Source organism: Narcine bancroftii, chromosome 3 (genome assembly GCF_036971445.1).
Source record: "Narcine bancroftii isolate sNarBan1 chromosome 3, sNarBan1.hap1, whole genome shotgun sequence".
Taxonomy (NCBI): Eukaryota; Metazoa; Chordata; class Chondrichthyes; order Torpediniformes; family Narcinidae; genus Narcine; species Narcine bancroftii.
In genome coordinates this window covers 98457504-98481629 of record NC_091471.1, presented here as the reverse complement: position 1 = coordinate 98481629, position 24126 = coordinate 98457504, and the positions used below count along the sequence as shown (strand labels likewise).

The 24126-nt window shown below is 42.2% G+C and overlaps 1 protein-coding gene across 1 annotated transcript in view; it reads right to left on the bottom strand.

Annotated features, from left to right (window-relative positions):
• dlc1 (DLC1 Rho GTPase activating protein) overlaps positions 1 to 24126 on the bottom strand; it is a 477663-nt gene that overhangs the window by 326983 nt on the left and 126554 nt on the right. Inside the window, exon 4 of the mRNA XM_069924597.1 lies at positions 18724 to 18855. Within this exon, the coding sequence (XP_069780698.1) occupies positions 18724 to 18855 (132 nt within the window). The remainder of the gene's footprint in view (positions 1 to 18723; positions 18856 to 24126) is intronic.

The window sequence follows — 24126 nt, the reverse complement described above, 5'->3', positions numbered from 1 at the left end:
ATCTGCTCATCTGGGCCAATATGTAATAATGGGGACTACAGTAATAACTGGGTATCCTCTGCAGAGAGACCAACTCCTTTCCACCATGTACAAGGCATAGGTCAGGACAGCAATAATATACTTTCTACAGTCTGGATAAGTCTAGTGACAACAATTTTCAAAAGGATCAAACAACAAAAAATAAAGTAATTAATTTGATGGGGCCCCAATCACCTACCTTAAAAATTAATTTCCATCACCACTGGTATATTGTGATTACAGTGTGTACTGTGGTTACACTGGAATCACCTCCAGGGAATTTATAGCCACACTGATTGCTGCAGTTTACATTCTGCCTTCGGCTAATCAGGGTGTTGCAATGAAGGAGCTTCATGGCGCCATCTGTGAAGCCCAGACATTCCACCCTGATGGTGCCATTATTGTAGCTGGTGGCTTCAACCACGCCAACCTGAAAGCATTTCTACCACGGTTTCTACAACATGTCAACTTTACCACCAGTAGAGAGAACATCCAGGATCGGGTGTACACCAAAGTCTATGATGCATACAAGACAGCCCCTCACCCCTACTGTGGATCCTCAGTCCTGTTAACCTTGGGAAAACAAACTAAGCCAGTCTGCAGCAAGATCAGGTTGTGGCCGGGAGAGGGAGAGCACAGAAGCGCTACAGGACTGTTTTGAGACTGCAGAATGGAACTGCTTCAGGGAGGCAGCCACCTATAATGGTCATGAAAAAAAACAAAGAGTATATGATCTCAGTGACCAGCTACATCAACAATTGCATTGAGAATGTCACCAAGATGAAAAGAAAAAGTGTATATCATGGCTATTGTGATTTATGGTGTGAAAAATAAAAAATTAAAAAAAAAAAAAAAAAAAAAATGTCACCAAGATCAAATGCTTCACAACCAGGGCTAACCAGAAACCATGGTTGGATGCAGAGATCTTGGCCATTCTCAGAGCTTGTAATGCTGTCTTCAGGACAGGGGACAAAGTGGGACACAGATTAGCCAAGGGTGTTGGCTTCCATGCAATCTGAAGGCAAAGCATGGGGTATGCACAGTGGATTGATGACACAAGGTGCATGTGGCAAGGGATTCAGGCTATAACGGATCACAGGTCAACCTTGTGAGTTAAAGATAACAATGGCTCCCTTCCGGACAGACTGAATATCTTCTATGCATGGTTTGTTGAGGAGAACAGGATGATGCAGAATAAATTTCCATGTCCCCCTGGTGTACAGTACCCTTGCATAGCCACAGCTGAGGTGAGGAGAACCCTAACTAAGGTGAACCCACACAAGGCATCGGGACCAGACAACTATTGGGTTGGGTACTGAAGGACTGCGCAGACCAATTGACAGAGATCTTCATGGACATCTTCAACAACTCACAGCAACAGTCCATCATCCCACAGGTTTCAGATCAGCCACCATCATCTTGGTACCCGAAAGGGTAACAATAATGGGTTTCAATTACTATCTGTGGCATTGAACTCCACCATTATGAAATGTTTTGAGTGTCTAGTGATGGAACACATGCCAGACATGCTGGACCCATTTCAACTTGCCTATAGAAGAAGCCTGAAAGCACGTATCGATGTTATAGCTTGTCCCTTCAATTCCTCCTGACCTACCTGGAGAACGACGCCTCATCGACTATTCAGCGTTTAATACGATCATTCCCCAGAAGCTGGTGAAAAAGCTGTCCTCTCTGTGACTCAACACCCCTCTCTGTAACTGGATTCTGAACTTCTTAACAGAAAGACCACAGTCTGTCCAGGTCGGTAGCAGACTGTTGAGCACTGTCACACTAAGTACTGGTGCATCTCAGGGCAGTGTGCTCAGCCTGTTCCAGTTCACATTGCTGACCCACAACTGCATTGCCAGATCCTGCTCTGACAGTGTCATCAAGTTTTAAGATGAAACAATAATAGTCGTCCTCATCAGCAACAATGATGAGTTACACTACAGAGAAGAGGTGAAAAAGTTTGGAATATGGTGCAAGAGTAAAAACCTGTGTCTCAATGTGGACAAGATGAAGGAGATGATCATGGACATCAAGAAAACCAGGAATGACCATCCTCCACTACACATCAATAACTGTAGTGGAGAGAGTAGAGACCACCAAATTCCTTGGTGTCCACTTAACTAGAAACAGATCGTGGACACACAACATCTCCTCACTTGTCAGGAATGTGCAATGATGAATACACTTCCTGAGAAGACTGAAGCAGTCAAGGCTACTGGCCACCATTATGTCAACTTTCTAAAGGAGCTCTATTGAGAGTGTCCTGGCTGGCTGCATCACTGTCCGGGATGGTTGCTGCAACAAAATGGATTGGAGGTCAATCCATAGGACCATAAGTCTGGCAGAGAGGATCACTGGAGCCTCACTACCACACCCCCTCACCCCCCCAACCCCCATCAACAGGATCTACCGGGATCATTGTCTGAAGAGGGTGTGCAAAATCATTGAGAACCCCTTCCACACAGCACCTTTCAACTGCTGCCATCAGGAAAGAGATACAGGAGTATCAGAAGCTGAACTAGCAAGCTGAGAAGCAGCTTCTTCCCACGGACAGTGAAAATGCAGAACAACAAAAGGAACTGTGCACACCAACCTTCTGAGAGTTTCATATTCATGAAACGATATTTATTTTTTATTTGTGTATATGAATACTTGTCTTGCATATGTATTGTCTGCTTGTTTAGCACCAAGGACTGGAGAACGCTGTTTCATTGGGTTGTACTTGTACAATCAGATGATAATAAACTTGACTTAACTTGATTAATCCATGTCGTCACATAGGGCATGGAAATACCACCACTGAAAGCCATCCTCTATATCACACACCATCTTGACTTAGATACTGTTTATACCACTTATAATCATGGGGTGTAAATCCCACATCACTTAATCAAACAGCACTGTTTGATTCTCCAGGAGGTTTACAACAGCTCACCACCAGCTTTCCAAGAGGACAATAAATGCCGACTCTGCCATTTCTGGCCAGATCCCAAAATGAGTAGGTAAAATTAATTTTAGCACAAATCTTTATCTCCCATTTCCTTGCAACATAGGAATCCACTGAGTCACACAGGGTCTCAGTGCAATTCCATCAATCCCACAACTCTATTTATTTCCCTATAACCTACATGTCCATCAACTTCCTTCTGATTTTCCTACTGCCCACATACAATTGTGCTTCATCTACAGAAGCCAATGAACTTATCAGCTAGTGAAAGGAAACAGAAACATCCAGTGGATACCCAGGCAACTGCAGGAAGAGCATGCAAACGCCACACATTAAGCACTGGAGTCACCTCAAACCTGGATTGCTGGAACTGTGAAGGAACACCACTATCTGTTGGACTACTGTGTCTGCCCACTAATGTTGCCATTCTGTTTACAATTAGATCCAAGTCCCATCAGCAATTGGTCAAGCTGTCTGTCTGCTTTGTTATCAGTGGAACACTTTAAAAATACTAAAATCATTGCCTAATATTTGGCCTCTCTCACAGTCAGAGACACAGGTGAAGGGAAGCAGACACAGGTTGGTTCAGCTGATAAGAAAATGGCCAAGCAATTAAGTACAAATGGGTTAAATTGGCAATGGTAGTGATACAACAGCACCCCGCACCATTAAATAATGTATTGTAATTAAGCATTTTATGTCATCCTAATTTAATGACATAATTCTTAGAGCTTCAGGTGTCAAAGAGCGAGGGATATAAAGATAATTACTTCACTGAGAAGTTGCATTTTTGTTATTGCTACAGGTGTCCAAGGAAATTAACAATATTTAGTAATTTCACTTCCCAAAGATCAAATGTCACTATAAGCAGGACAGACGTTCTGTGCTGCCACTCCTGTGTGGTCTAACCTAAGTTCACTGATGAACAGCAGAGAGTAAATAATTCAAGACATTAGGAGCAATATGAAGAGTTAAATTAAATTACACAGCTGGTTACATCTGAATGCTTTCAATTCTTCCTCTTGTCAACATAACCCTGCTAATGTGGTAATCCTGTGTAATTGGGACATTACTCATCTGTACAGGATCCACCCCTCCTTCCAAAAGAAAGAGGCACTTGTCTTTTCAGAAGCATCCATGATACACAGTCCCTATAAGCCCTAATTACTTTAAATGTCAGTTCTATAAATTCTTGCTGTGCACTCAGGCAGAAACATTACAATTCATCACAATCTGGGACAACTGTGCTTTTTATCTCTGATGCAATGCACTGTTTATTGCATGTACTAGTAATTGTTTTTCTGCATTCCATATTAGCTCCAGTCAAATTCTACAATGTACTTGCTTTACAGATATGTGCCAAGCCAGATCTCTTCTGCATGAAATACCACTTTCCATTGTAAGTCTATGGTCAGCTCCAAATGTGATCTTGATAATAATGTGCCTTTTGGTGGAGGTCATTGTGGTTTCTGTGTAATGTTAATAGCTACCCTTCTGTTTCTCAGTACTCAAAATGGCATCCATCTAAAATTAACCTTTTGAACTCTTTTGATTGAGAGAGAAAAATTGTCAAGAAATTGTTCTGCATGATCCTGGGTTGTTTTCAGCACGAAGAAATGGAAAATCAATTTAACCCAGATCAGAGAAAGACTTATCTATCCTAAGGCGCATCTCCCATTTCTGCACAAAGTCCTACTCTCTAAACGCCAGAGCTCCGGTGCCACTCCAGCCTCCAGATGATGAATCCTTAGCACTTCTGTTGCCAGCTGTCATCACAAATCTCTTCCACCTTCAAACACGCGAGCAGCTTCCCTGTAGTGAACTGGGATTCACTAGAAGTGTGCTATACTGACAACTGGTCCTGCCTCCCACCTCCTCCCCTTTGGGTTCCTTATATAACCCATGTTTCCTGCCTAAACCCAGAACCCCTCTGAAGCCTGTTTGTGGACCCTACCTGTGTTGTAAGCTAATAAAAGGGTTTGTTCTCCTTCCAGTCGAGTGTGAGCTTTTAACTATGCTACAATTTTATTAGCTTACAAACAAGGATGGAGGCGTTACTCAAGCCCAGTGTGCTGTTAATAGAGCCACTGTCCCCCAACATGGCTGAGGAGTTCACATATTGTTTAGACTGCTTCCAGGCCTACTTGAACATGACCAGGGACGTCTTCCATACAGACGAGCTCCGGAGATCGGCGCTCATCTCAAGGGTAGGGACAAAGGGGTACACAGTGGTCGAAGACCGCCCGATGTACGAGGTACAGAAGTGCAGAAGGCATGCTACATGAAGGCCCTGAACAAGGTCCTAGCGAGGGACCAGGTCGCCCTATGATGCCAATGGCTCGGAGAGTTGATTGACGACTACCTGTTGGATCTGCGGATGTTGACTAAGAAGTGTAGGTATGAGGTCACTTTGGGTTGAGTCCGGGAAAATGAACAGATCTGGGACACTCTAGTCACAGGGGTCTGCTTGAGGTACGTGAGGCAATGACTGCTCGAATCGTGAAGGAAGGGCCTCACCAGCCACATTAAGCTGGCCAAATCACTGGAGCAGGCTAGTCTTGAGAACGACAACCTCAAGGCCAGTGAACTCATGCTCTCAAGTGAGCACCTCCAAGGACCAGCTGCTCTCGCTACAGTGGCCCTCATTCTAAAAGCTGCCACTTTCTGAGCCCAGGAGTGCCTTTTCTGTAGCAAGGGATAGCACCTCCATGCCTGCTGCCTGGCCAAAAACTTGGCATGCTCCAGCTGTGGGAAGAAGGGACATTGGGCGAGGATCTGCCACTCAAAGGGAGGTCCTGGGAAATCCATGGCCTGTACTGCTCCTGGATCCGATTCCAGCCCCAAGTCATCTGTCCCGGACTCCCCCGAGATCGCCTGCTGTGCAACCCGCCACCTATGGAAATGGCACAAAAAGGCTTGGTGGACTTATTGCAGTGGCCTGATTTTGAATTCAACGCCATCATTATCGTCAGAGGAGGGAGGGCGGCCATCTTGCCATGCCACGACATTGGCAACATCTTACCTGCACAGGTTGATTTAGGACAGAGGGGGCTTCTCAAGGGAAGAACACGGCATCTCTGGTGACCTGGCATCACTGGTACTTGACCAGAATAGTCCTTACCAGCTCATCAAATCAATGGTGATGGTGAAGGTAAATGGACATTCGACCAAGTGCCTGATTGACACAGGCTACACAGAAAGTTTGGTTGACTAATGGACGGTGCAAAAATATAACTTAAAAATTTACCTGTCTAATTACTGAATCTTTCTACCATCCCAGTCCCATTTGGCGCATGTACAGAAACATTCTATAGTTCATCTGTCATTTGAAGGGCGGGAGGGGAAGTTTTGTATATTTCGTATGTACATTTTAGGTGAATTGTGTGCTCCAGTATTGTTGGGTCTGGACTTCCTGTGTCACCTTAAAAGAGTTTTCTGCTCCCCTTCCCCCAGTAACGGTTCAGAATGGAGGGCCCTCTATACCTGGACCCACTTGCAGACTCTCCAACCTGAACATCGACCCCCCCTCCCACTCTGTTCCAAAACATGTCTGCCATCTGTAAGCCCATTGCCACCAAGAGCAGGAGGTACAGTGCGGCAGACAGGGAGTTTATAAAGACGGAGACCCAGCGCCTGCTGGAGGAGGGGATAATTGAAACCAGCACCAGCCCATGGAGAGTGCAAGTGGTGGTAGTAAAGAGGGAAAACAAGTCCAGGTTAGTGATTGACTATAGCCAAACAATTAACAGATACACACTCCTGGACGCATACCCCCTCCCTCGCATTTCGGATATGGTGAACGATATCATGCACTATCAGGTCCAAATGACCATAAACCTGAAAGCTGCCTATCACCAGCTGCCAATCTGCTCTGAGGACTACCCGTACCTAGCATTTGAGGCTAACGGTCGACTCTATCATTTCCGGAGGATCACTTTCAGTATTACCAATGGGGTGTCTATTTTCCAGTGGCAGATGGACAGGATGGTGGATGAGTATGGGTTGAAGGCTACCTTCATCTACCTCAACAATGTCACCATCTGTCGCCACACTGTGGAAGACCATGACGCCAATCTTCAGAGCTTTCTCCATGCTGCGAGAGTCCTGAATCTCACCTACAATTCTGAGAAGTGTGTATTCAGGACTACACAACTGGCTATCGTTGGCTACATGGTGGAGAATGGCGTTATTGGCCCTGACCCTGATAGGATGCACCCCCTGATATAGCTTCCCCTCCCTGGAACCATAAAGGCTTTGAGGAAATGCCTGGGGCTTTTCTCATATTACACCCAGAGGGTCCTTCAATACTCCGACAAGGTTCATCCCCTCTTAAAGGCCACCACTTTCCCCCTCTTAAAGGCCACCACTTTCCCCCTTTTGGCCAAAGCCCAGATGGTATTTAATTACATCCGAAGTTACATTGCGAAAGCTGACATGCAAGCAGTGGACGAGAATGTACCTTTCCAAGTGGAAAGTGACGCTTCGGACGTAACTCTGGCCACTACTCTCAATCAAGTGGGTTTGACAGTTGCTTTTTTCTCATGGATGTTTCAAGGCCACTAGCTCCGGAGTCCGTCTGTGGAAAAGGAGGCTCAGTCTATTGTAGAAGCCGTAAGGCACTGGATGCACTACCTGGCTGGTAGAAGATTCACGCTCCTCACAGACCAAAACTCTGTTGCATTCATGTTCAGAAATGCCAAGAGGGGCAAAATCAAGAATGAAAAAATTGCTAGGTGGAGGCCGGGGCCCTTAATGACCCTCAAGATGCCTTGTCCAGCAGATGCTGTGCCTCTGCACACACTGGTCACTGTGGACCATACACAATGAGCTCTGCCATCCAGGGGTCACCCACATGACTTTATCAAGTCCTACAATTTAGCCTACTCAATGGGAAGATGTCAGGGAAATTACCAGGTCATGCCAGGTCTGCACCGAGTGCAAGCCGCACTTCTACCGCTCCTCAAAATCACACCTGATTAAATCATCCAGGCCCTTTGAATGGCTCAGCGTCGATTTTAAGGGACCTATCCTCTCCATGAACGGGAACATCTACTTTCTCTTGATTATCGATGAGTACTCCTGCTTCCCGTTCACCATCCCATGCCCAGACACATCCATCTCATACGTTATGAATGCCCTATTCTTGTGTCCTGGCTATATTCATAGCAACGGGGCCCAGCCTTCATGAGTGACAAGTTGCCTCAGTACCTGCTGTTGAGGGGTATCGCATCCAGCAGGACTATCAGTTACAACCCCTGGGGGAACGAGCAGGTTGAAAAAGCGAACACCACGATCTGGAAGGCTGTCAAATTTGCCCTTAAGCAAAAAGATCTTCCAGACTCGTGCTGGCAGGATGTCCTCCCCATCGCGCTCCACTCAATTTGGTCACTACACTGCACTGTGACCTGTGCTACTCCTCATGAGCTCATGTTTACATTCGACAGCAGGATGGCATCAGGGACTACACACCCAGCCTGGCTCACTGGTCCTGGTCTGGTCCTTCTCAAGAAGCGCGTGAGGAGAAGCAAGACCAACCCCCTGGTGGAAAGGGTGAAATTGCTCCATGCCAGCCCTACATACACCTACATGGAGTACCTGAATGAAAGAGAGGACATCGTCTCCATCAGGGACCTGACACCCGTCAGCTACTGAGCTTTTTCTCCCCACCGCTGCTCAGGACCTCTGGGGACCTGGTTCAGGAGGTAAGTGAACCCCCCTCTATCATCGAGCCAGAGCCCCAACCCACTACCCTTCTATTTTAAGTGGACCAGTGCTAAGGCGCTCCACCAGGATCTCCAGACCCCTGGACTGACTGAATCTGTAAATAGCATTGTAAATATTTCTCTTCTGTGACTATCACTGGCTTCTGATCTGTGTTCTCTTAATTATGAAGGAATGGTGAATGTAGTGAACTGGGATTCACTCGAAGTGTGCTGTACTGAAGACTGGTCCTGCCTCCCAGCTCCTCCCCCTGGGGCCCATATATAACCCTGGGGTCCCGCCTAAACCCGGAACCCCTCCAAAGCCTATTCATGAATCCTACCTGTGTTGTAAGCTAATAAAAGCATTAGTTCTCCCTCCAGTCGAGGGTGTGCTTTTATCTACGCTACATTCCCTCATTCACCTTCCCAGACATTGATGGCTATGATGTTCATGAGAATAATAGTAACTCTAAGAATTAAATTAATTTTATTTTATTAATTTGACAATGTGGTATACTTTGCTTCACCAGCTACCACTGTTAGTTGAAAATTGGCTATCTTTAAAGGAGAATTGGCTGTTCTGCATGTGCAGAGCAACAAAGGGATTTAGGAGTTGTGGTAAATAGTACCCTCAAGGCTGATACTCAGGTAGATGGTGTGGTGAAGAAGGCATTTGGAATGTTGGCCTTCATATATCGGAGTATTTAATTCAAGAGTAGGGAGGTTATGATGAAATTGTACAAGGCATTGGTGAGGCCAAATTTGGAGTACTGTGTACAGTTTTGGTCACCAAATTATAGGAAAGATATAAACAAACTAGAGAGAGTGCAGAGAAGGTTCACGAGAATGTTGACAGGATTTCAAGGTTTGAGTTATAGGGAAAGGTTGTGCAGACTGAGGCTTTTCACTGGAGCGTAGAATATTGAGAGGGGATTTGATAGAGGTGTTTAAGATTTTTAAAGGGACAGACAGAGTAAACGTGGATAGGCTTTTTCAATTAAGAGTGGGGGAGATTCAAACTAGAGGGCATAGTTTAAGGTTGAAGGGGGAAAATTATAAGGGGAACATGAGGGGAAATTTCTTTACGCAAAGGGTGGTGGGGATGTGAAATGAGCTTCCGTCAGACGTGGCCGAGACGGGATCATTAGTTACATTTAAGGAAAGACTAGACAGTTACATGTATAGGAGAGGACTGGAGGGGTATGGACTGGGTGCTGGTCAGTGGGACTAGGAGGGTGGGGATTTGCTACGGCATGGACTAGTAGGGCTGAACTGGCCTGTTCTGTGCTGTAAGTGGTTATATGGTTATATGGTTATTGGCCTTAATAATCAGTAACACTGAACAGCATACTGACACCATACTGGTGATGAGAGTGGGATGATCTTGTTCAGGGGCAATATTAAAGTGTAAAATAATAGATATTGTGGCTCTCCAGGAAAAGGATTGCTGCCAGAGGACAGTATAGGCACTGGATATGTTGGAAAGCTCATGAAATGTAAGCAATCTCAGGCATTTACCCTGCACCTTGACTGCACATAAATGTTCTTGAGGGCCAATGATGTCATCACTGTCTTGGGAGGGGATGCAAAACATCGAGCTTGTGAAATAGAAAATCTGCAGATGCTGTGGTCTAGTGCAGTATACAAAAGTGCTGGAGAAACTTAGCATGACACGCAACATCCATGGGAAGCAAAAGGCAGTCGATGTTTCGGGCCTGAGACCTTCTTCGGGCATCTGGAAAAATAGGTAGGTAACCCCTTAGAAATTTTAGCGTTACGTTTGCCATGTGCAATCAGTGAGCTGGCAACACCTACGATCAGTATGTAATCAGGCTAAGGTCAATAGCAAAACAGTGAAATTCCCAGATTTTTTTAGAAAGCTCTGTCAAAGTTGTTTTTTTTTCTCAGGCTGCTAGCTGAGAAAAGTCAGAGAAAGTAATTTAATGTAGATGATTTACCGTTAATGATTTAACTTGAATGACCACCAGAATTCTTTGAAGCATCTGACTAATTGAATTGAATTCTTTAAAGAGGTAACAAAGTAGATCAGTGAGAGGAGGGCAGTAGATGTGATAGCAGTGCTCTACGGAACTGACTGAAGGGTTCATCTACTGAAGTTATATATGTGGAACTGAGGTATGAGAAAGGGATGACCACATTAATGGGATTGTATTATCGACCACCCAATCATCAGGAGGAATTGCAGAAGAAAATTTTGTAGACAGTTAAAAAAAATGTTGTGTTTTTTTTCTTTCTCTTTGTTGACTGGGACTCCAATTCTGTTAATGGGTTGAAATTTGTTAAATGTGTTCAGGAAAATGCCCTTAATCAATATAGAGAAGTTCCAACTAGAGAGTTTGCAATACTGGATCTCCTATCGGGGAACAAGCAAGGCAGGTAGAAACATAGAACAATACAGAACTGAAACAGGTCTTTAAGCTGTTATTGGCTTTTCTGAAGTATTATTCCGCCTAGTACCACAGACCTGCAGCTGGATCATATCCCTCCATACCCCTTCCATCCATATATCTGTCCAAATTCTTTTAAAGTCAAAGTTGAGCCTGGATTTACCAATTTGAATGGCAACACATTCTACATTCAAACCCCTCTCTACATGGAGAAGATTTCCCCAATCTTCACTTTAAACTTTTCTCCTTTAACCCTTAACACACGACTTCTAGTTTTTCTTTTACCTATCCTCAGTCAAAAAAGCCTGCTTGCATTTACTGTTTGTACCCATCATAATTTTGCATAATTCTATCAAATTTCCCCTCATTTATCAACACTCCAGGGAATAAACTGATAAGCAAAACACAAAAGTCTGCGGACACCGTGGTTGAAGTAAAAACAATGTCGGAGAAACTTTTAGTAGGTCAAACAGTGTAGTTTATTTAGCATAGATAAAGATGACCTTGATCAAGGGCTCAAGCCCTAAATGTTAGTTATGTAACTTTATCTTTGTTATATAAAGTACATGGAATAAATCAAAACTTTTTTAATCTTTCCCTGGAACTGAGTTCTGCATGTCCTGGCAACATCCTTGTAAATCTCCCCTGCACCATTTCAATCTTATTGATGTCTTTCTTGCAGATAGTGACCAAAACTACATACAATACTCCAAATTTGGCCATGCCAATGTCTTATACAACTTCATCATAATGTCTTGTACAACTCCTATGTTCAATATTTTGATCTATGAAGGCTAACATGCCAAAAACTCTCTATTTACCACCCTATTTACCTGTAATATCACTTTCAGGGAATTATGTATCTGTATTCCTAGATCTCTCCATTCTACCGCACTCCTCAGTGCCCTACCATTTACCATGGCTTGGCTTGTCCTGCAGCACCTCATATTTGTCTGCATTAAATTCCATCTGCCATTTTCTAGCCCATTTTTCCACCTGATCCATATTCCTCTTTGCAAGCTTTGAAAGCCTTCCTCACTGGCTACAACTCCTCAAACTTTTGTGTCATCTGGAAACTTGCTGATTCAGTTTACCACATGATCATCCAGATAATTGATATATGTGTGACAAACAACCATGGACCCAGCATTGATCCTGGAGGCAGTACCACTAGTGACAAGCCTCTAGTCAGAGAGACAAACATCCATTACTCACTCACTGAGCGAATGAATCTTCCTAAATAACTTCCTATGTGGGACCTTGTCAAAGGTCTCACTAAAGTCCATGTAAATAACAACCATGGGCTTTCCTTCACCAAGTTTCCTAGTAACTTTCTCAAAAAACTCCAAGAGTGATTAAACAATGTTATTGTGACCGAAGCGGGGGTGGGGGTAAAGGGAAAAGTTTGGATCTAGTGAACAGTATTTAATTAGTTTCAAAATAATTATGAAAAGGATAGTTCAGGTCCTCAAGCTGCTATATTGGGGAAAGGTAAATTTTCGCAAAGGATTTATGAAGTGTGGATTGGGTCAGGTTGTTTTCTGGCAAAGGTTTGCTTGGTAATTGGGAGGCCTTCATAGGTAAAAGTTTGAGAGTATAGAGTTTTTTGGCATGCCTAAGGAAGGGCTTGGGCCCACAATCTCAACAACCTTTTACTTCCTACGGATATTGCATGACCTGGTGAGTTTCTCCAGCACTATTGGGTGCTGCACAAGATCCCAACGTATGCAGATTTTCTTATTTACCTGACTAGATTAGGGCCTTTTAGGAAAATTTGATAGGAGGACACAAGATTATGAGGAATGTAGATAGGTAAATGTAAGCAAGCTTTTTCCACTGAGGTTGGGTTAGACAAGAACTAGAAGACATGGGTTCAGCATGAAAGTTGAGATGTTTAAGGGGAACATTAAGGGGAATGTGTTCACTCATTGAATGGTGAGAGTGTAGAAAGAACAGCCAGTGGAAGTGGTGGATGTGGGATTGGTCACAACATTTAAGAAAAATTTGGAAAGGTACATGGATGGGATGTGGGGGGTATGTTCCATCCAATCAATGGGATTAAGCAGAATAATAATTTGGCAAGGTCTAGATGGGCTGAATGGCTATTTCTGAGTTGTATTCTATGGTTCTACATGGACTGTGATCAGGTTCCGCAAGGGATATTGATTCAAAAGTTTATAGCCCATGGAATCCAAGGCATGCTGACAAACCAGATCTAAAATAGGAGATAAGAGGGTTGGAGTTGTTTTTATGATTGAAAGCCTATGAGTAGTGGTTTCCCACAAGTATCATTACTGTTTGTAATATATGTGAATGACTTGGATGTGCTTATGGGAGGCACATGTTGGTGAAATGAAGCTAAATAGATTTGTTTATACTGAGCAGGGTAGCATTTAGCTGCAGAGAGATATTGATATGTTGGTGATAAGGGCTGACAAATGGCAGATGGAGTTTAATTCACATAAAGTTGAGGCAATTCATTTTGGGAATTCAAGAGAGGCCTGGGCCCACATCATGAATGGTAGGGTTCCAGGGAATATTGAGGAACAGAAGAGCATGGAATAAAAGCTTATAGATCCTTGAAGGTGGCAACACAGGCTGATAATGTGCTTAAGAAGGCAATTGGGGTAACATTAGAAAGATGGCTTGCAGAAATTCAAAGTTGTATTCCTTTAGTAAAAAAATATAATTTAAGGAGTAAATATTCCTTATTTCTACAAATTTAGAACCCATTTGCTGGAATTATGAGATTAAAAATATATATATTTTTAAAATCCTCCTGACCAGTGAAGTTTTTCCCTGAATGAATTATAACTTTATGATATTTTTGGGATCTTTGAGTGTCATCTAATGCAATCAAAATCAATATGCAGTTATGTTATTATGTATTTTAGTTATGGGATTAGATTAGATTTGGGAGGGGGAGGGTTTTAGAGTTTTTTTGAGTTTTTAGTTTAGTTTCTTTTTAGGTTTTAGTTTTTTTATCCTTTTATATATTTTTAGCATATATCTGTTAACACTGTAATATTGTGATTTATTATTGTTTGTTATTATTATATATGTTGATTAAATAAAATATTTAAAGACATGAAGGCAATTGGGATACTGGCCTTTATTAGTCTGGGTATTGAATAGAGAGCTCATGTTCCAACTTCATAAAACTTTGGTCAGACTTCAGCTGGAGATCTGACTGGGGATTTATTAAGTTGCTTTATGTAGCATAATAATTAGAACTGTTTTCCATGCAAGTCTGATCACCATGCTATAGGAAGGAAGTGCAGCAGGTGCAGAGGAGATTCACCAAGATCTTTGCTGTTATGAAGCCATTTAGTTATGAGGAAAGACCGGGGAGGCTTGATCTTTTCTCACCGGAGTGGCGAATGCTGTGAGGGGACATGGTTGAGGTATGTAAAATTATGAATTGTAATGCAATAAACCTTTTTCCATATCAGAGGTAGATACAAATAGAGGAGATAGATTTAAGGTAAGGGGGGAAAATACTCAGAAGAGATATGAAGGGGACCTTCTTCACACAGCAAGACGTACCCAAGTGCATGAGAGAATGATTGAAGCTGCATAGCTGAAAGCATGTAAGAAGTGTCTCGATGATCATTTGAATTGCTTAGGCATAGAAGGCTAAGTTATGGGAGATGAAGTTAATATGGAAGGGTGCACACTTGTTGGAGTGGATGAGTTGAGTTGAATAACCTGTTTCCATGCGGTATGCTGCAGAGAAATCAATGCACTCAATGGAAAATGGACTAGGATGCTGCAATCTATGGTATATTGCCACTGGTTTCCAGAACTACAGTAATTACAAGGCTGTAATGTTGTACTATGAAGATGGTGTTAGCATACGGGGAGATTACAAAAGGTAGAGCAGGGGTGAGTCTGAGCAGCCGTTCTGTATGACTTCATTTGTAAGTTACTGCACCAGTGAGTTTACTCACTGGAATCTTGTGTATTTCTCAGGTTGCCACATACAAATGTTCTTTTAAAGAAAGTGCATTAAATAGGTCAATAGTTAATGTGAGTTTTACTACTTTTTTTCTAAGCAGATAAAGTCTAATATTTATTAGGGTTAATGTGCCTATAAGTACAGAGTGGACCAGATGGTAAACTTTGCTACATTTGAAAGCAACACAGTGGCTCTGTAATAGGAAACCAGGTTCAATTCTAACCCTGGATGCTGTCTGCGTAGAGTTTTCACCTTCTCCCTGTGCCTGTGTAGGTTTCCCCCAGATGCTCTGGTTTCTTTCCACATCTCAACAAGTGCAGATCAGTGTATTGATTGGCTGCTGTAAATTGCCTGTAGTGCAGTCGAATGGTAGAATTTGGAGAGAGTTGATGAGAGTGCAGGGAGAATGAAAAATATGATTAATGTAGGATATAGTAAAATGGGCAGATGATGGAGGTTGCAGTCTCGATTAGTCAAAGAGCTTGTTTCTGTGTTGTATCTCTTTATGACTCCCTGACCTTGCTGAATCGAAACTACTGCTTTTGGGAGATGAGTGCCTTTCATAAAGGAAGCTTTATTCCTTACTCTGTTTACCAATCTGCCACAACAAAGAGCCTACAGTCAGTTCACAGCTCCTCCCCACATCCCCTCCTCCTGATAATATTTCCAATCCTGTTTTTTTCCAGTGTGGATCTCAAATGCTTTTCTTATGTTGTTGGCTTTCTTGATTCCCCAACCACCAATTTGCATTCTGGTTCCATATGCTGGGCCCCCACAGCCCACCTATTCCATCTGGTTTCAGGATAAGTGTGTCTGCCATCACATTTTTCAATTCATGATGTGCAGCTTCAATGATTTTTTTGACCAAGTCTTTGCAACTTAATTTTTTTAAATTTGATTTTAATGATACAACTTGGTAGAAGGCCCTTCTGGGCCATGAAACCTGTGCCATCTTACCAATACTGTGTGTTTTTGAAGGGTAGATGGAAATTGGAGCACTCAGAGAACACCCATGCAGACATGGGGAGAACATACAAACTCCTTACAGTCTGTGCTGGATTGGAACCCAGGTCTCTGTGATAGCATTGGCTATCCACTACACTATCTGTGCTACCTGTATTAAATGCTGGGGCATTGACCAGAAAGGATGATGAAAATTCATTTTGTAATATTCTGATTTTTTTCAGGCAAAACATCTGTTTGAATTTTCACTGCTGTCTGTCACCAAGTGTCTGTCCAGATAATCAACGTATGTGTGCATCAGGTGAGGGTAGTACTGAGCTCAGCTATGTGGTTTCATAGATAAGCCACTGGGTTGAAGCTCTGCAAACAACAGAACTTTCAGGAGAATATCGGAGAGGAGAAAAATTGGGAGTGAAAATGACCACAAACACCACAATTTAACATTATGGTAGCATGTCTGAGAGTGCCCACTCCACAAGGACATGCAGTGCAAACTCCACAGTGAAGTGCCTTCTACACTGGAATAGGTCACTGATGACATGTAGCCTCTTTATAGAGTTCCAGTGGGCATTTTAATGAACAAGCAGAAGGTCTTATCTAACCAACAGCCAACACCATACTTCCATTACTGGTAATTAGATCTACATCCTTTCATGATATGGTTATTTGGATGAAGTCACTATTAAATTAATTTATATATGATAAAAAGGGTTTTTGCAGGCACTAAAGAAAGTTAAAGTTGTTTCAAGAAACCAGTAAAGTAAAAATATGTTTACTTTTCAGCCATTCCATGTTTGGAGATTGATTTTTTCATTGTTCCCTATTTCAAGGCTGGGCTGCATCCACTCTCTGCAGGCTGGATATCTGCTGGGCTCTCTTTTGCTTTTGGGTTTGTCATTTAAATTTTGTATGGCTGATTGGGGAAATCTTTTTTGAAATAGTGTTAAAGTCTAACTATTCTGAAGAAGTACCTACACTCCCAGAAACCATTGTCTCAACAAACTTTGACACACTTTCTTGCTTCTTAAGGGGTTGTTAAGACTCTATTGATGGTGCATGACAAATGACAGATTCTTCTTGAAGGCCTCTGCAACCCAAATGTTCTTTTTAATTACATCTTCCATGTAAACCTATATATGTTCTTCTGCTGTTTTATCTTTGAGTCTGGAAACTGGCTCAGTCTGAGATGGTATCTGTGCAGTGATATATGATGTATGTTCTGTCTTTGCTACATGATCATCTTCTCCATTTGTGATTCTCCTATGTTATGCACTCACCCATAGAACATTACAGCACAGAAACAGCCCTTCTAATCTGTGCCTAAACAATTTACTTTTCCTAGTCACTCTGATTTGCACCCTGCTCAGAGTCCTCCATACCCCTCCCATCCATATACCTGTCCAAATTCTTCTTAAATGTTAAAATTGAGCCTGAATTCACCACCTTAGCTGGAAGCTCCCACTGTTCTCTGTGTGTAGAAGCTCCCCCCTCATGTTCCCCCTAAATGTTTCCCCTTTCATTCTTAATACATGTCCTCTAGTTTTGTATCTCACCTACCCTATCTATATTTACTCTATCTATTACCCTCATAATTTTAAATACCTCTATCAAATCTCCCCTCATTTTTCTACAATCCATAGAATAAAGTCCTAACCTGATTAAACTTTCCATGTAACTCAATTCTTGAAGTCCAAGCAACATTCTAGTAAATCCTTTGCACTTTTCCCATCTTATTGATACCTTTCCTGTAGCTAGGTGACCAAAACTGCCCAAAATACTCCAAATCTGGCCTCCAATTTTACCATAACATCCCAACTCTACACTCAATACTTTGATTTATGAAGGCCAATATGCCAAAAGCTATCTTTATAACCCTCTACACCTGTGATGGCTCTTTTAGGGAATTATGAATCTGTATTCCCAGATCCCTCTGCTCTACCGCATGCCTTAGTGCCCTACCATTTACCATGCATGCCCTTTCTTGGCTTGTCCTTCCAAAATACAACACCTCACACTTGTCTATATTAAATTCCATCTGATTTTTTCAGCCCCTTTTTTTTCCAGCTGGTCCAGACCTCTTTGCAAGTTCTGAAAACCTTCCTCATTGTCCACAACCCCTCCAATCTTAGTATCATCTGGAAATTGCTGATCCAATTTACCACATTATTATCCGGATCATTGATATAGATGACAAATGACAATGGCCCCAGCACTGATCCCATCCCTGAGGCAGACCACTAGTCACAGGCCTCCAGTCTGAGAAGCAATCATCCACCACTACTCTCTGGCTTCTCCTATCCACCCATTGTCAAATTCAGTTCACTACTTCATCATGAATATCCAGCGTCTGAACCTTCCTGACTAACGTCCCATGTGGGACTTAGTCAAAAGACTTACTAAAGTCCATGTTAACAACATCCACACCCTTTCCTTCATCAACTTTCCTGGTAACCTCCTTGAAAAACTCTATAAGATTGGTTAAACATGACCACCCAGGCACAAAGCCATGTTGACGATCTCTAATCAATTTCTGGCTATCCAAATAATTGTATAACTGATTTATAGCTATTATATCTATGGTTACATATTGATTTTAGTTAATACCATCTTGACTGGTTTCCTTAAAGTTTTGGTCTTGGTCTAAGTATAACTATGTTTCATTACAAAATCTTCCAATGCCAGAAAATGATTTGGTTTGATTAAATTTTCCAAACCTACCCCAGTCTTTGGTTTAGCCCCTGGACTTGCCACGGTAGATGTTGAACCAAGTGGTGAGCTGGGAAGATGCACCTTCTGGTTTTGATTGTTCAGAATTACATCTGTTCCATTTTCTGAATCAGATTCCAACTCCTGCCGATAGTCCATGGGAGACAGCAGAATATTAGCCCATGCAAGATATCAATTCATCATCAATTCTTCCAGAAGTTAGATACAAGGAAATAAATGTGGCCTTATTCCTTTGATTGAATGAACTGTGCCTAATTCAAAATATGCACAAATCTCTGAATAAAAGTGATGATATTTTATTTTAAAGTATCCTCAAAATACCCACTCTAGTCTTACTAAAATTATTTACTGATGAAGAAAAATCCGAGCAAAAACTTGATGAATATTGCTTTTTATTCAATCCATATTTCCTTCAATAATAATGATCATAGTTTCATTGGATGCAAAATGTAATATCACTGATATTTTGAGGTTAGAATTACACAAAACCTTGCAATAGGTATCTCTTGATGTACAGGATTTACATGCTGACTGTTTGAAACATGGGTTGTGATTGAAATTCATAACTGCCCATAAATTGGAAATCACCCATTTTGAAGAATGGATGCCAATTACTACCCCAGAAAATGATGCCATTATGGTGGTGTGGCACGATTAGGGTAACGGTTAGCACAACGCTTTCTCAGCACCAGCAACAGATTTTGAATCCAGAATTGTCTGTAAGGAGTTTATTTTTACCGTGTCTGCGTGGATTTTTTCCAGGTCCTCTATTTTCTTCCCACCCTCAAAATCGTGCGGGGTTTGTAGGTTGATTGAGAAATTTGGGCAGCATGGGTCATGGGGCAGAAAGGCCTATGTCCAAATTTAATTTTTAAAAACATTGCAAAACTGGGACATTCTTGCTTTAGCAAGTTGTTATTGTGGCTTTATCTCCTTTAGAGCTTTTAAAGGCTGACTTACACGATTAACCAGGTACTTGCCGGCTCATAAGGGGGGAAGTCAGCGTTGCCTATCATAGAGATGAGGGGGAATGGGGAGGGGGGGGATGGAAATTGTAGCATATGAGAAGTGGCAGGAGAAAACAGGAGATAGAAAAAAAAACACAGGTAAAAAGACGGATGATACATTAGAAAGTGTGTAGATGCTGGGGTTAAGTTAAGCTGGAGAAACTCAACAGGTAACGCATATCCATAGGACATAAAGGGTAACTAACATTTCAGGCCTGGGCTCTTTGTCAGATATAAGCAAAAACAGGCAGGCACTTGAATAAAGAGTTGTGGCAAGGCGAGAGGAAGAGAGGAGAGGAGGGAGGGAGGGGCAAGCAGTACCTTTCTTCCCTTTTCCTGTCTCCTGTTGTTCATTGACCCTCTCCCTAAACACCTCAGTTTTTTTCTTCTATCCTCCCACATGTACTTACCTTTGATTTGTTACTTGATGGGCTCCTTCCCATCTCCTTTCCTCCTGCCACCTTCCCCACCATTTTATTCAGGAGCCTGCCTGTTTTGGCTGTGTGACATGTAGAGTTTCTCCAGCACAGTTGTGTATTGCAGAGAACGTGACACCAGGTTTGCAGGCAGAGAGCCCCAACTTTCCCTGGTCCCCTGCGCTGAGCCTTGTGTTGCATGAGGCACCCTTGTGCAAAGGCAAGAGTGCAAGGAGAGGTCGATGCCATTAGGCCCATGCCATTTTCTTTCCAAGGAATTGCAGAATGAGAAAGAATCTGGAAGGAAAAAATAGGGAGAAGGCCAGGGAATGTGAGCAAAATATGGGGAGAGATAAATTAATTGTTTTTGCTCATTTATTTTGTGGCTTCAATATATAATTTCTTTGTAGCTATCATTTTTAAAGAAATAACATCATTCTGATCAGGTGATATTTTTGTTTCATTAACTATTTGGAAGGAGAGTGCTCATTGTTTCGTTTCTTACTTAAGGGCTGCTGCCTTCTCCTTTCTCTGTTGGGTTGGCAATTTAGAACAGGAGCTGGAGAACCCTTCCCCTCCTTGTATCAATTTCATTCAGATCTTTCGATTCGTTGGTATTGAGAGAGAGAGGTTGTATTCTTGGCACCAGGCCACAAGATTTCAATCTCTTTCTTGCATTATGCCTCATCGATATTTGATATCCGTCCCATTTCTGTGGTGTCATCAGCAAATTTGAAGAAGGAGATAGAATGATATTTAGCTGCACAGTCATGGGTGTAGACGGCGTAGTGTAGGGGACACATCTTTGAGGAGCACTGGTGTTGAGTCTGATCATGGAGGAGATGTTGTTATCCATTATCCCTGATGGTGGTCTGTTTGACAGAAAGTTAAGGATCCAATTTTAAGAAGGAGTTGCTGAGGATTAAATCTTAAAGTTTGGAATAAGTTTGCTGGGGACTATGGTATTGAAGACAGGACCGTGGTGAACCTGCCATGGTTCTGTTTGGTTGATAGGCAAATTGAAGTGGGTCAGGGCTGGCTGGGAAGTAAAAGTTAATGTGAGCCATGATCAGCCTCTCAAAGCATTTCATGTTGGTGGATGTCAGAGCCACCGGCCAGTGGTCTCTTAGCTTATGATATTGGTATGATGGCGACCTTCGTGAACAAAATGGGGACTTTGGCCTGTTTTAGGGAGAGATTAAAATTGTCTGCAAATACGGCCGACAGCTGATCTTCCCAAGTCTTTGGATGCATCCCAGAACTGCATCTGGGCCAGTGGCTTTCTGTAGGTTCACCTGATGGAGGCTGCCCTGATTTCATCAATAGTGGCTATGGGTGTGACATTGATTGTTGGAGTTGATGTGGGTCACCTCCCTGTTGGCTCCCTGTTCAAGGAAGCATTAAACATATTGAACTCATTTGGTAGTATTTCCCTTTTGCTTTTGGAACTGCTAGGCTTTCCTTTGTATTCCGTGGATAGTGTGCTTGCCTTGCCACAGTTGGCGCATATCTGTGATGTTCCTTTGGGCTTGATGCAGTGTTATCTCCTGGCATCTCAAATGGCCTTGCAGAGATTGTGCTTGGATTACTTGCAGAGGGCTGAGTCTCCTGATATGAAGGCCACGAGTTCATCCCTGATTTCGGATTGGAGAATAATTTTATAAACGTCTTGGTTACACAATGACCAAAGTCAATTTCAAGAGTTTCTAAATGTCTGACTATCAGAGACAGGTAATTTAGAGACACAGCACAATAACAGGTCCTTCAGGCTAATGAGAATGTGCTGTCCAAATACCCAAGTGACCAATTAACCTTCTAACCCTGATTAGCTTTGGGATGTGGGAAGAAACCCTGAGGAACCCCATGCAGGTCACAGGGAGAATGTACAAACTCCTGACAGACAGCGCCAGATTTGAACCTGGGTCACTAACACTGTAGTAGCATTGTCCTAACCACTGTACTAACTGTGTAGAAGCAATTAAACAAGCCTTTGGTAACCTGATTTCCAGGGTTGTGCTGGGGGTGGGGCTTCAGGGCGCGATGGCCAGACATGTAGTTGATGCAGCCAGCTGGAATCACAGAACAAAGACTTTTAGGTGGTTGAGAATGGTGGTCCTGTGCTTTTGGTGGACCGAATCAAGCACAATCCAGCCTGCTTTATTCTCTTTAGTATCTTAGTACGTGTGTCTTTGTGAAACCCACTCTCATACCCCAGTGCTGTCCTTCATTGCCAATGTGTATCAGTGCGAGAATGCTGTCAAATGTGATCAAAGTAAAATTTTACACAGGGTGGTGAGATAAGTCCCCATTTATTTACTAGAATCAGTTTCCTCACAACAGTATCATCTTTTTAACCATAGCTACAAAACATATATTTTAATTTGGCACTGTGTTTGGCGGAGACACAGTAGGTCAAAGGACCTGCACCTATGCTGTATTGTTCTCTGTTCTTTGTTTTGTCGCTTCAGTTCTAAGATACATTTACCACTGTTAAATTTTTAATGTTTATGTTTAAAAAGCCTTGTTGTGCAGGAAATAATGAGATCTTTTATACTTCTAAATTACTTTTATTTCCATGACTACAATAATAGTTCTGTTTAGGTAGGCATATGTTTTGTCTATTAAGAGTTCTCTTGGTTCCTTCTCGATGTATGAACAAGTACTCAGTAGCACATACTTTGCATATTGCATTCTCCTTCCAAGCAAAATTTACTTGATTTCAGTTTCACAATTGATAGATGAGTTTTAAGCTTTAAAAAAGCACTGGGTGTTCTGCCAGCACTTCTGTTAATACCATCTCGTTTTTTCCACAATCAAACTTATTGGTCATATTCATCTCAAGCCCTCAGATAGCCTTTTTTAAACTATCAACATTTACATGCGAATATATTGCCAGGTAGATTCCTATAATTCCTGTACAGGGATGCATGGGTCTGAGGTTATTAAGAAGGCAAATGGAACAGTGGCTTTCATCGCTAGAGAAATTGAATGCAAGAGCAGGGAGGGTGTGCTACAACTGTACAAGGTGAGGCCGCGCTAGGAGTACTGTGTGCAGTTCTGGTCTCTGTGCTTGAGGAAGGAAATACTGGCCTTGGAGGCAGTGCAGAGGTTGATCCCGGAGATGAGGAGGTTTATACTCACTCGAATTCAGAAGAATGAGAGGAGATTTTATAGAAACATATAAAATTATGAAAGATAGAGGCAGGAAAGTTGTTTTCACTGGTAGGTGATACCAGAACCAGAGGACACAGCCTCAAGATTCAGGGGAGTAGATTTAAGACGGAGATGAGGAAAAACTGTTTTTCCCAGAGAGTAGTGAATCTGTGGAATTCTCTACCCAGGGTAGCAGTTAAGGCTACTTCATTAAACATATTGTAGGTTTAGTTTGATAAATTTTTACATAATAAAGGAATTAAGGGATATGGGGAAAAGGCAGGTAGGTGGAGTTGAGTCAATGATCAGATCAGCCATGATCTTATTGAATGGTGGAGCAGACTCCATGGGCCGGATGGCCGACTCCTGCTCCTATTTCTCATGTTCTTATTATGTTCAGGAATGGGTTTAGAGTCTTAATGTTTGACAGACCAAGTCCACTGATAAAAAAAATATTATAAGCACACATCTTAGGTTAAAATAAAGTAGATGATTTTAACAGGTTAGAACTTCGTTTATTCACAGTGAGACAGGAATAGTTGAATTGGAAGAGGAGCTGAATAACTATTCTGATAAAGGACTATCATCCCGAATTCTGTTTCGCTGGCAGTCCTGTTGAGATTTTCCAATATTTTCTGTTGTGATTTTAGTTTTTTTTTTCTGTGCATTAATTTCCTTTTTGATTAAATGAAGATACAGCTTGTAATAATATTGCAAAAAGGTTCACATGCACTTTGAGACCTCTCTCTTTAATTATTATTTTACTTTATAAAATATTACCCAACTTATTTTTAACATTTTATTTATGAATTTAGAAC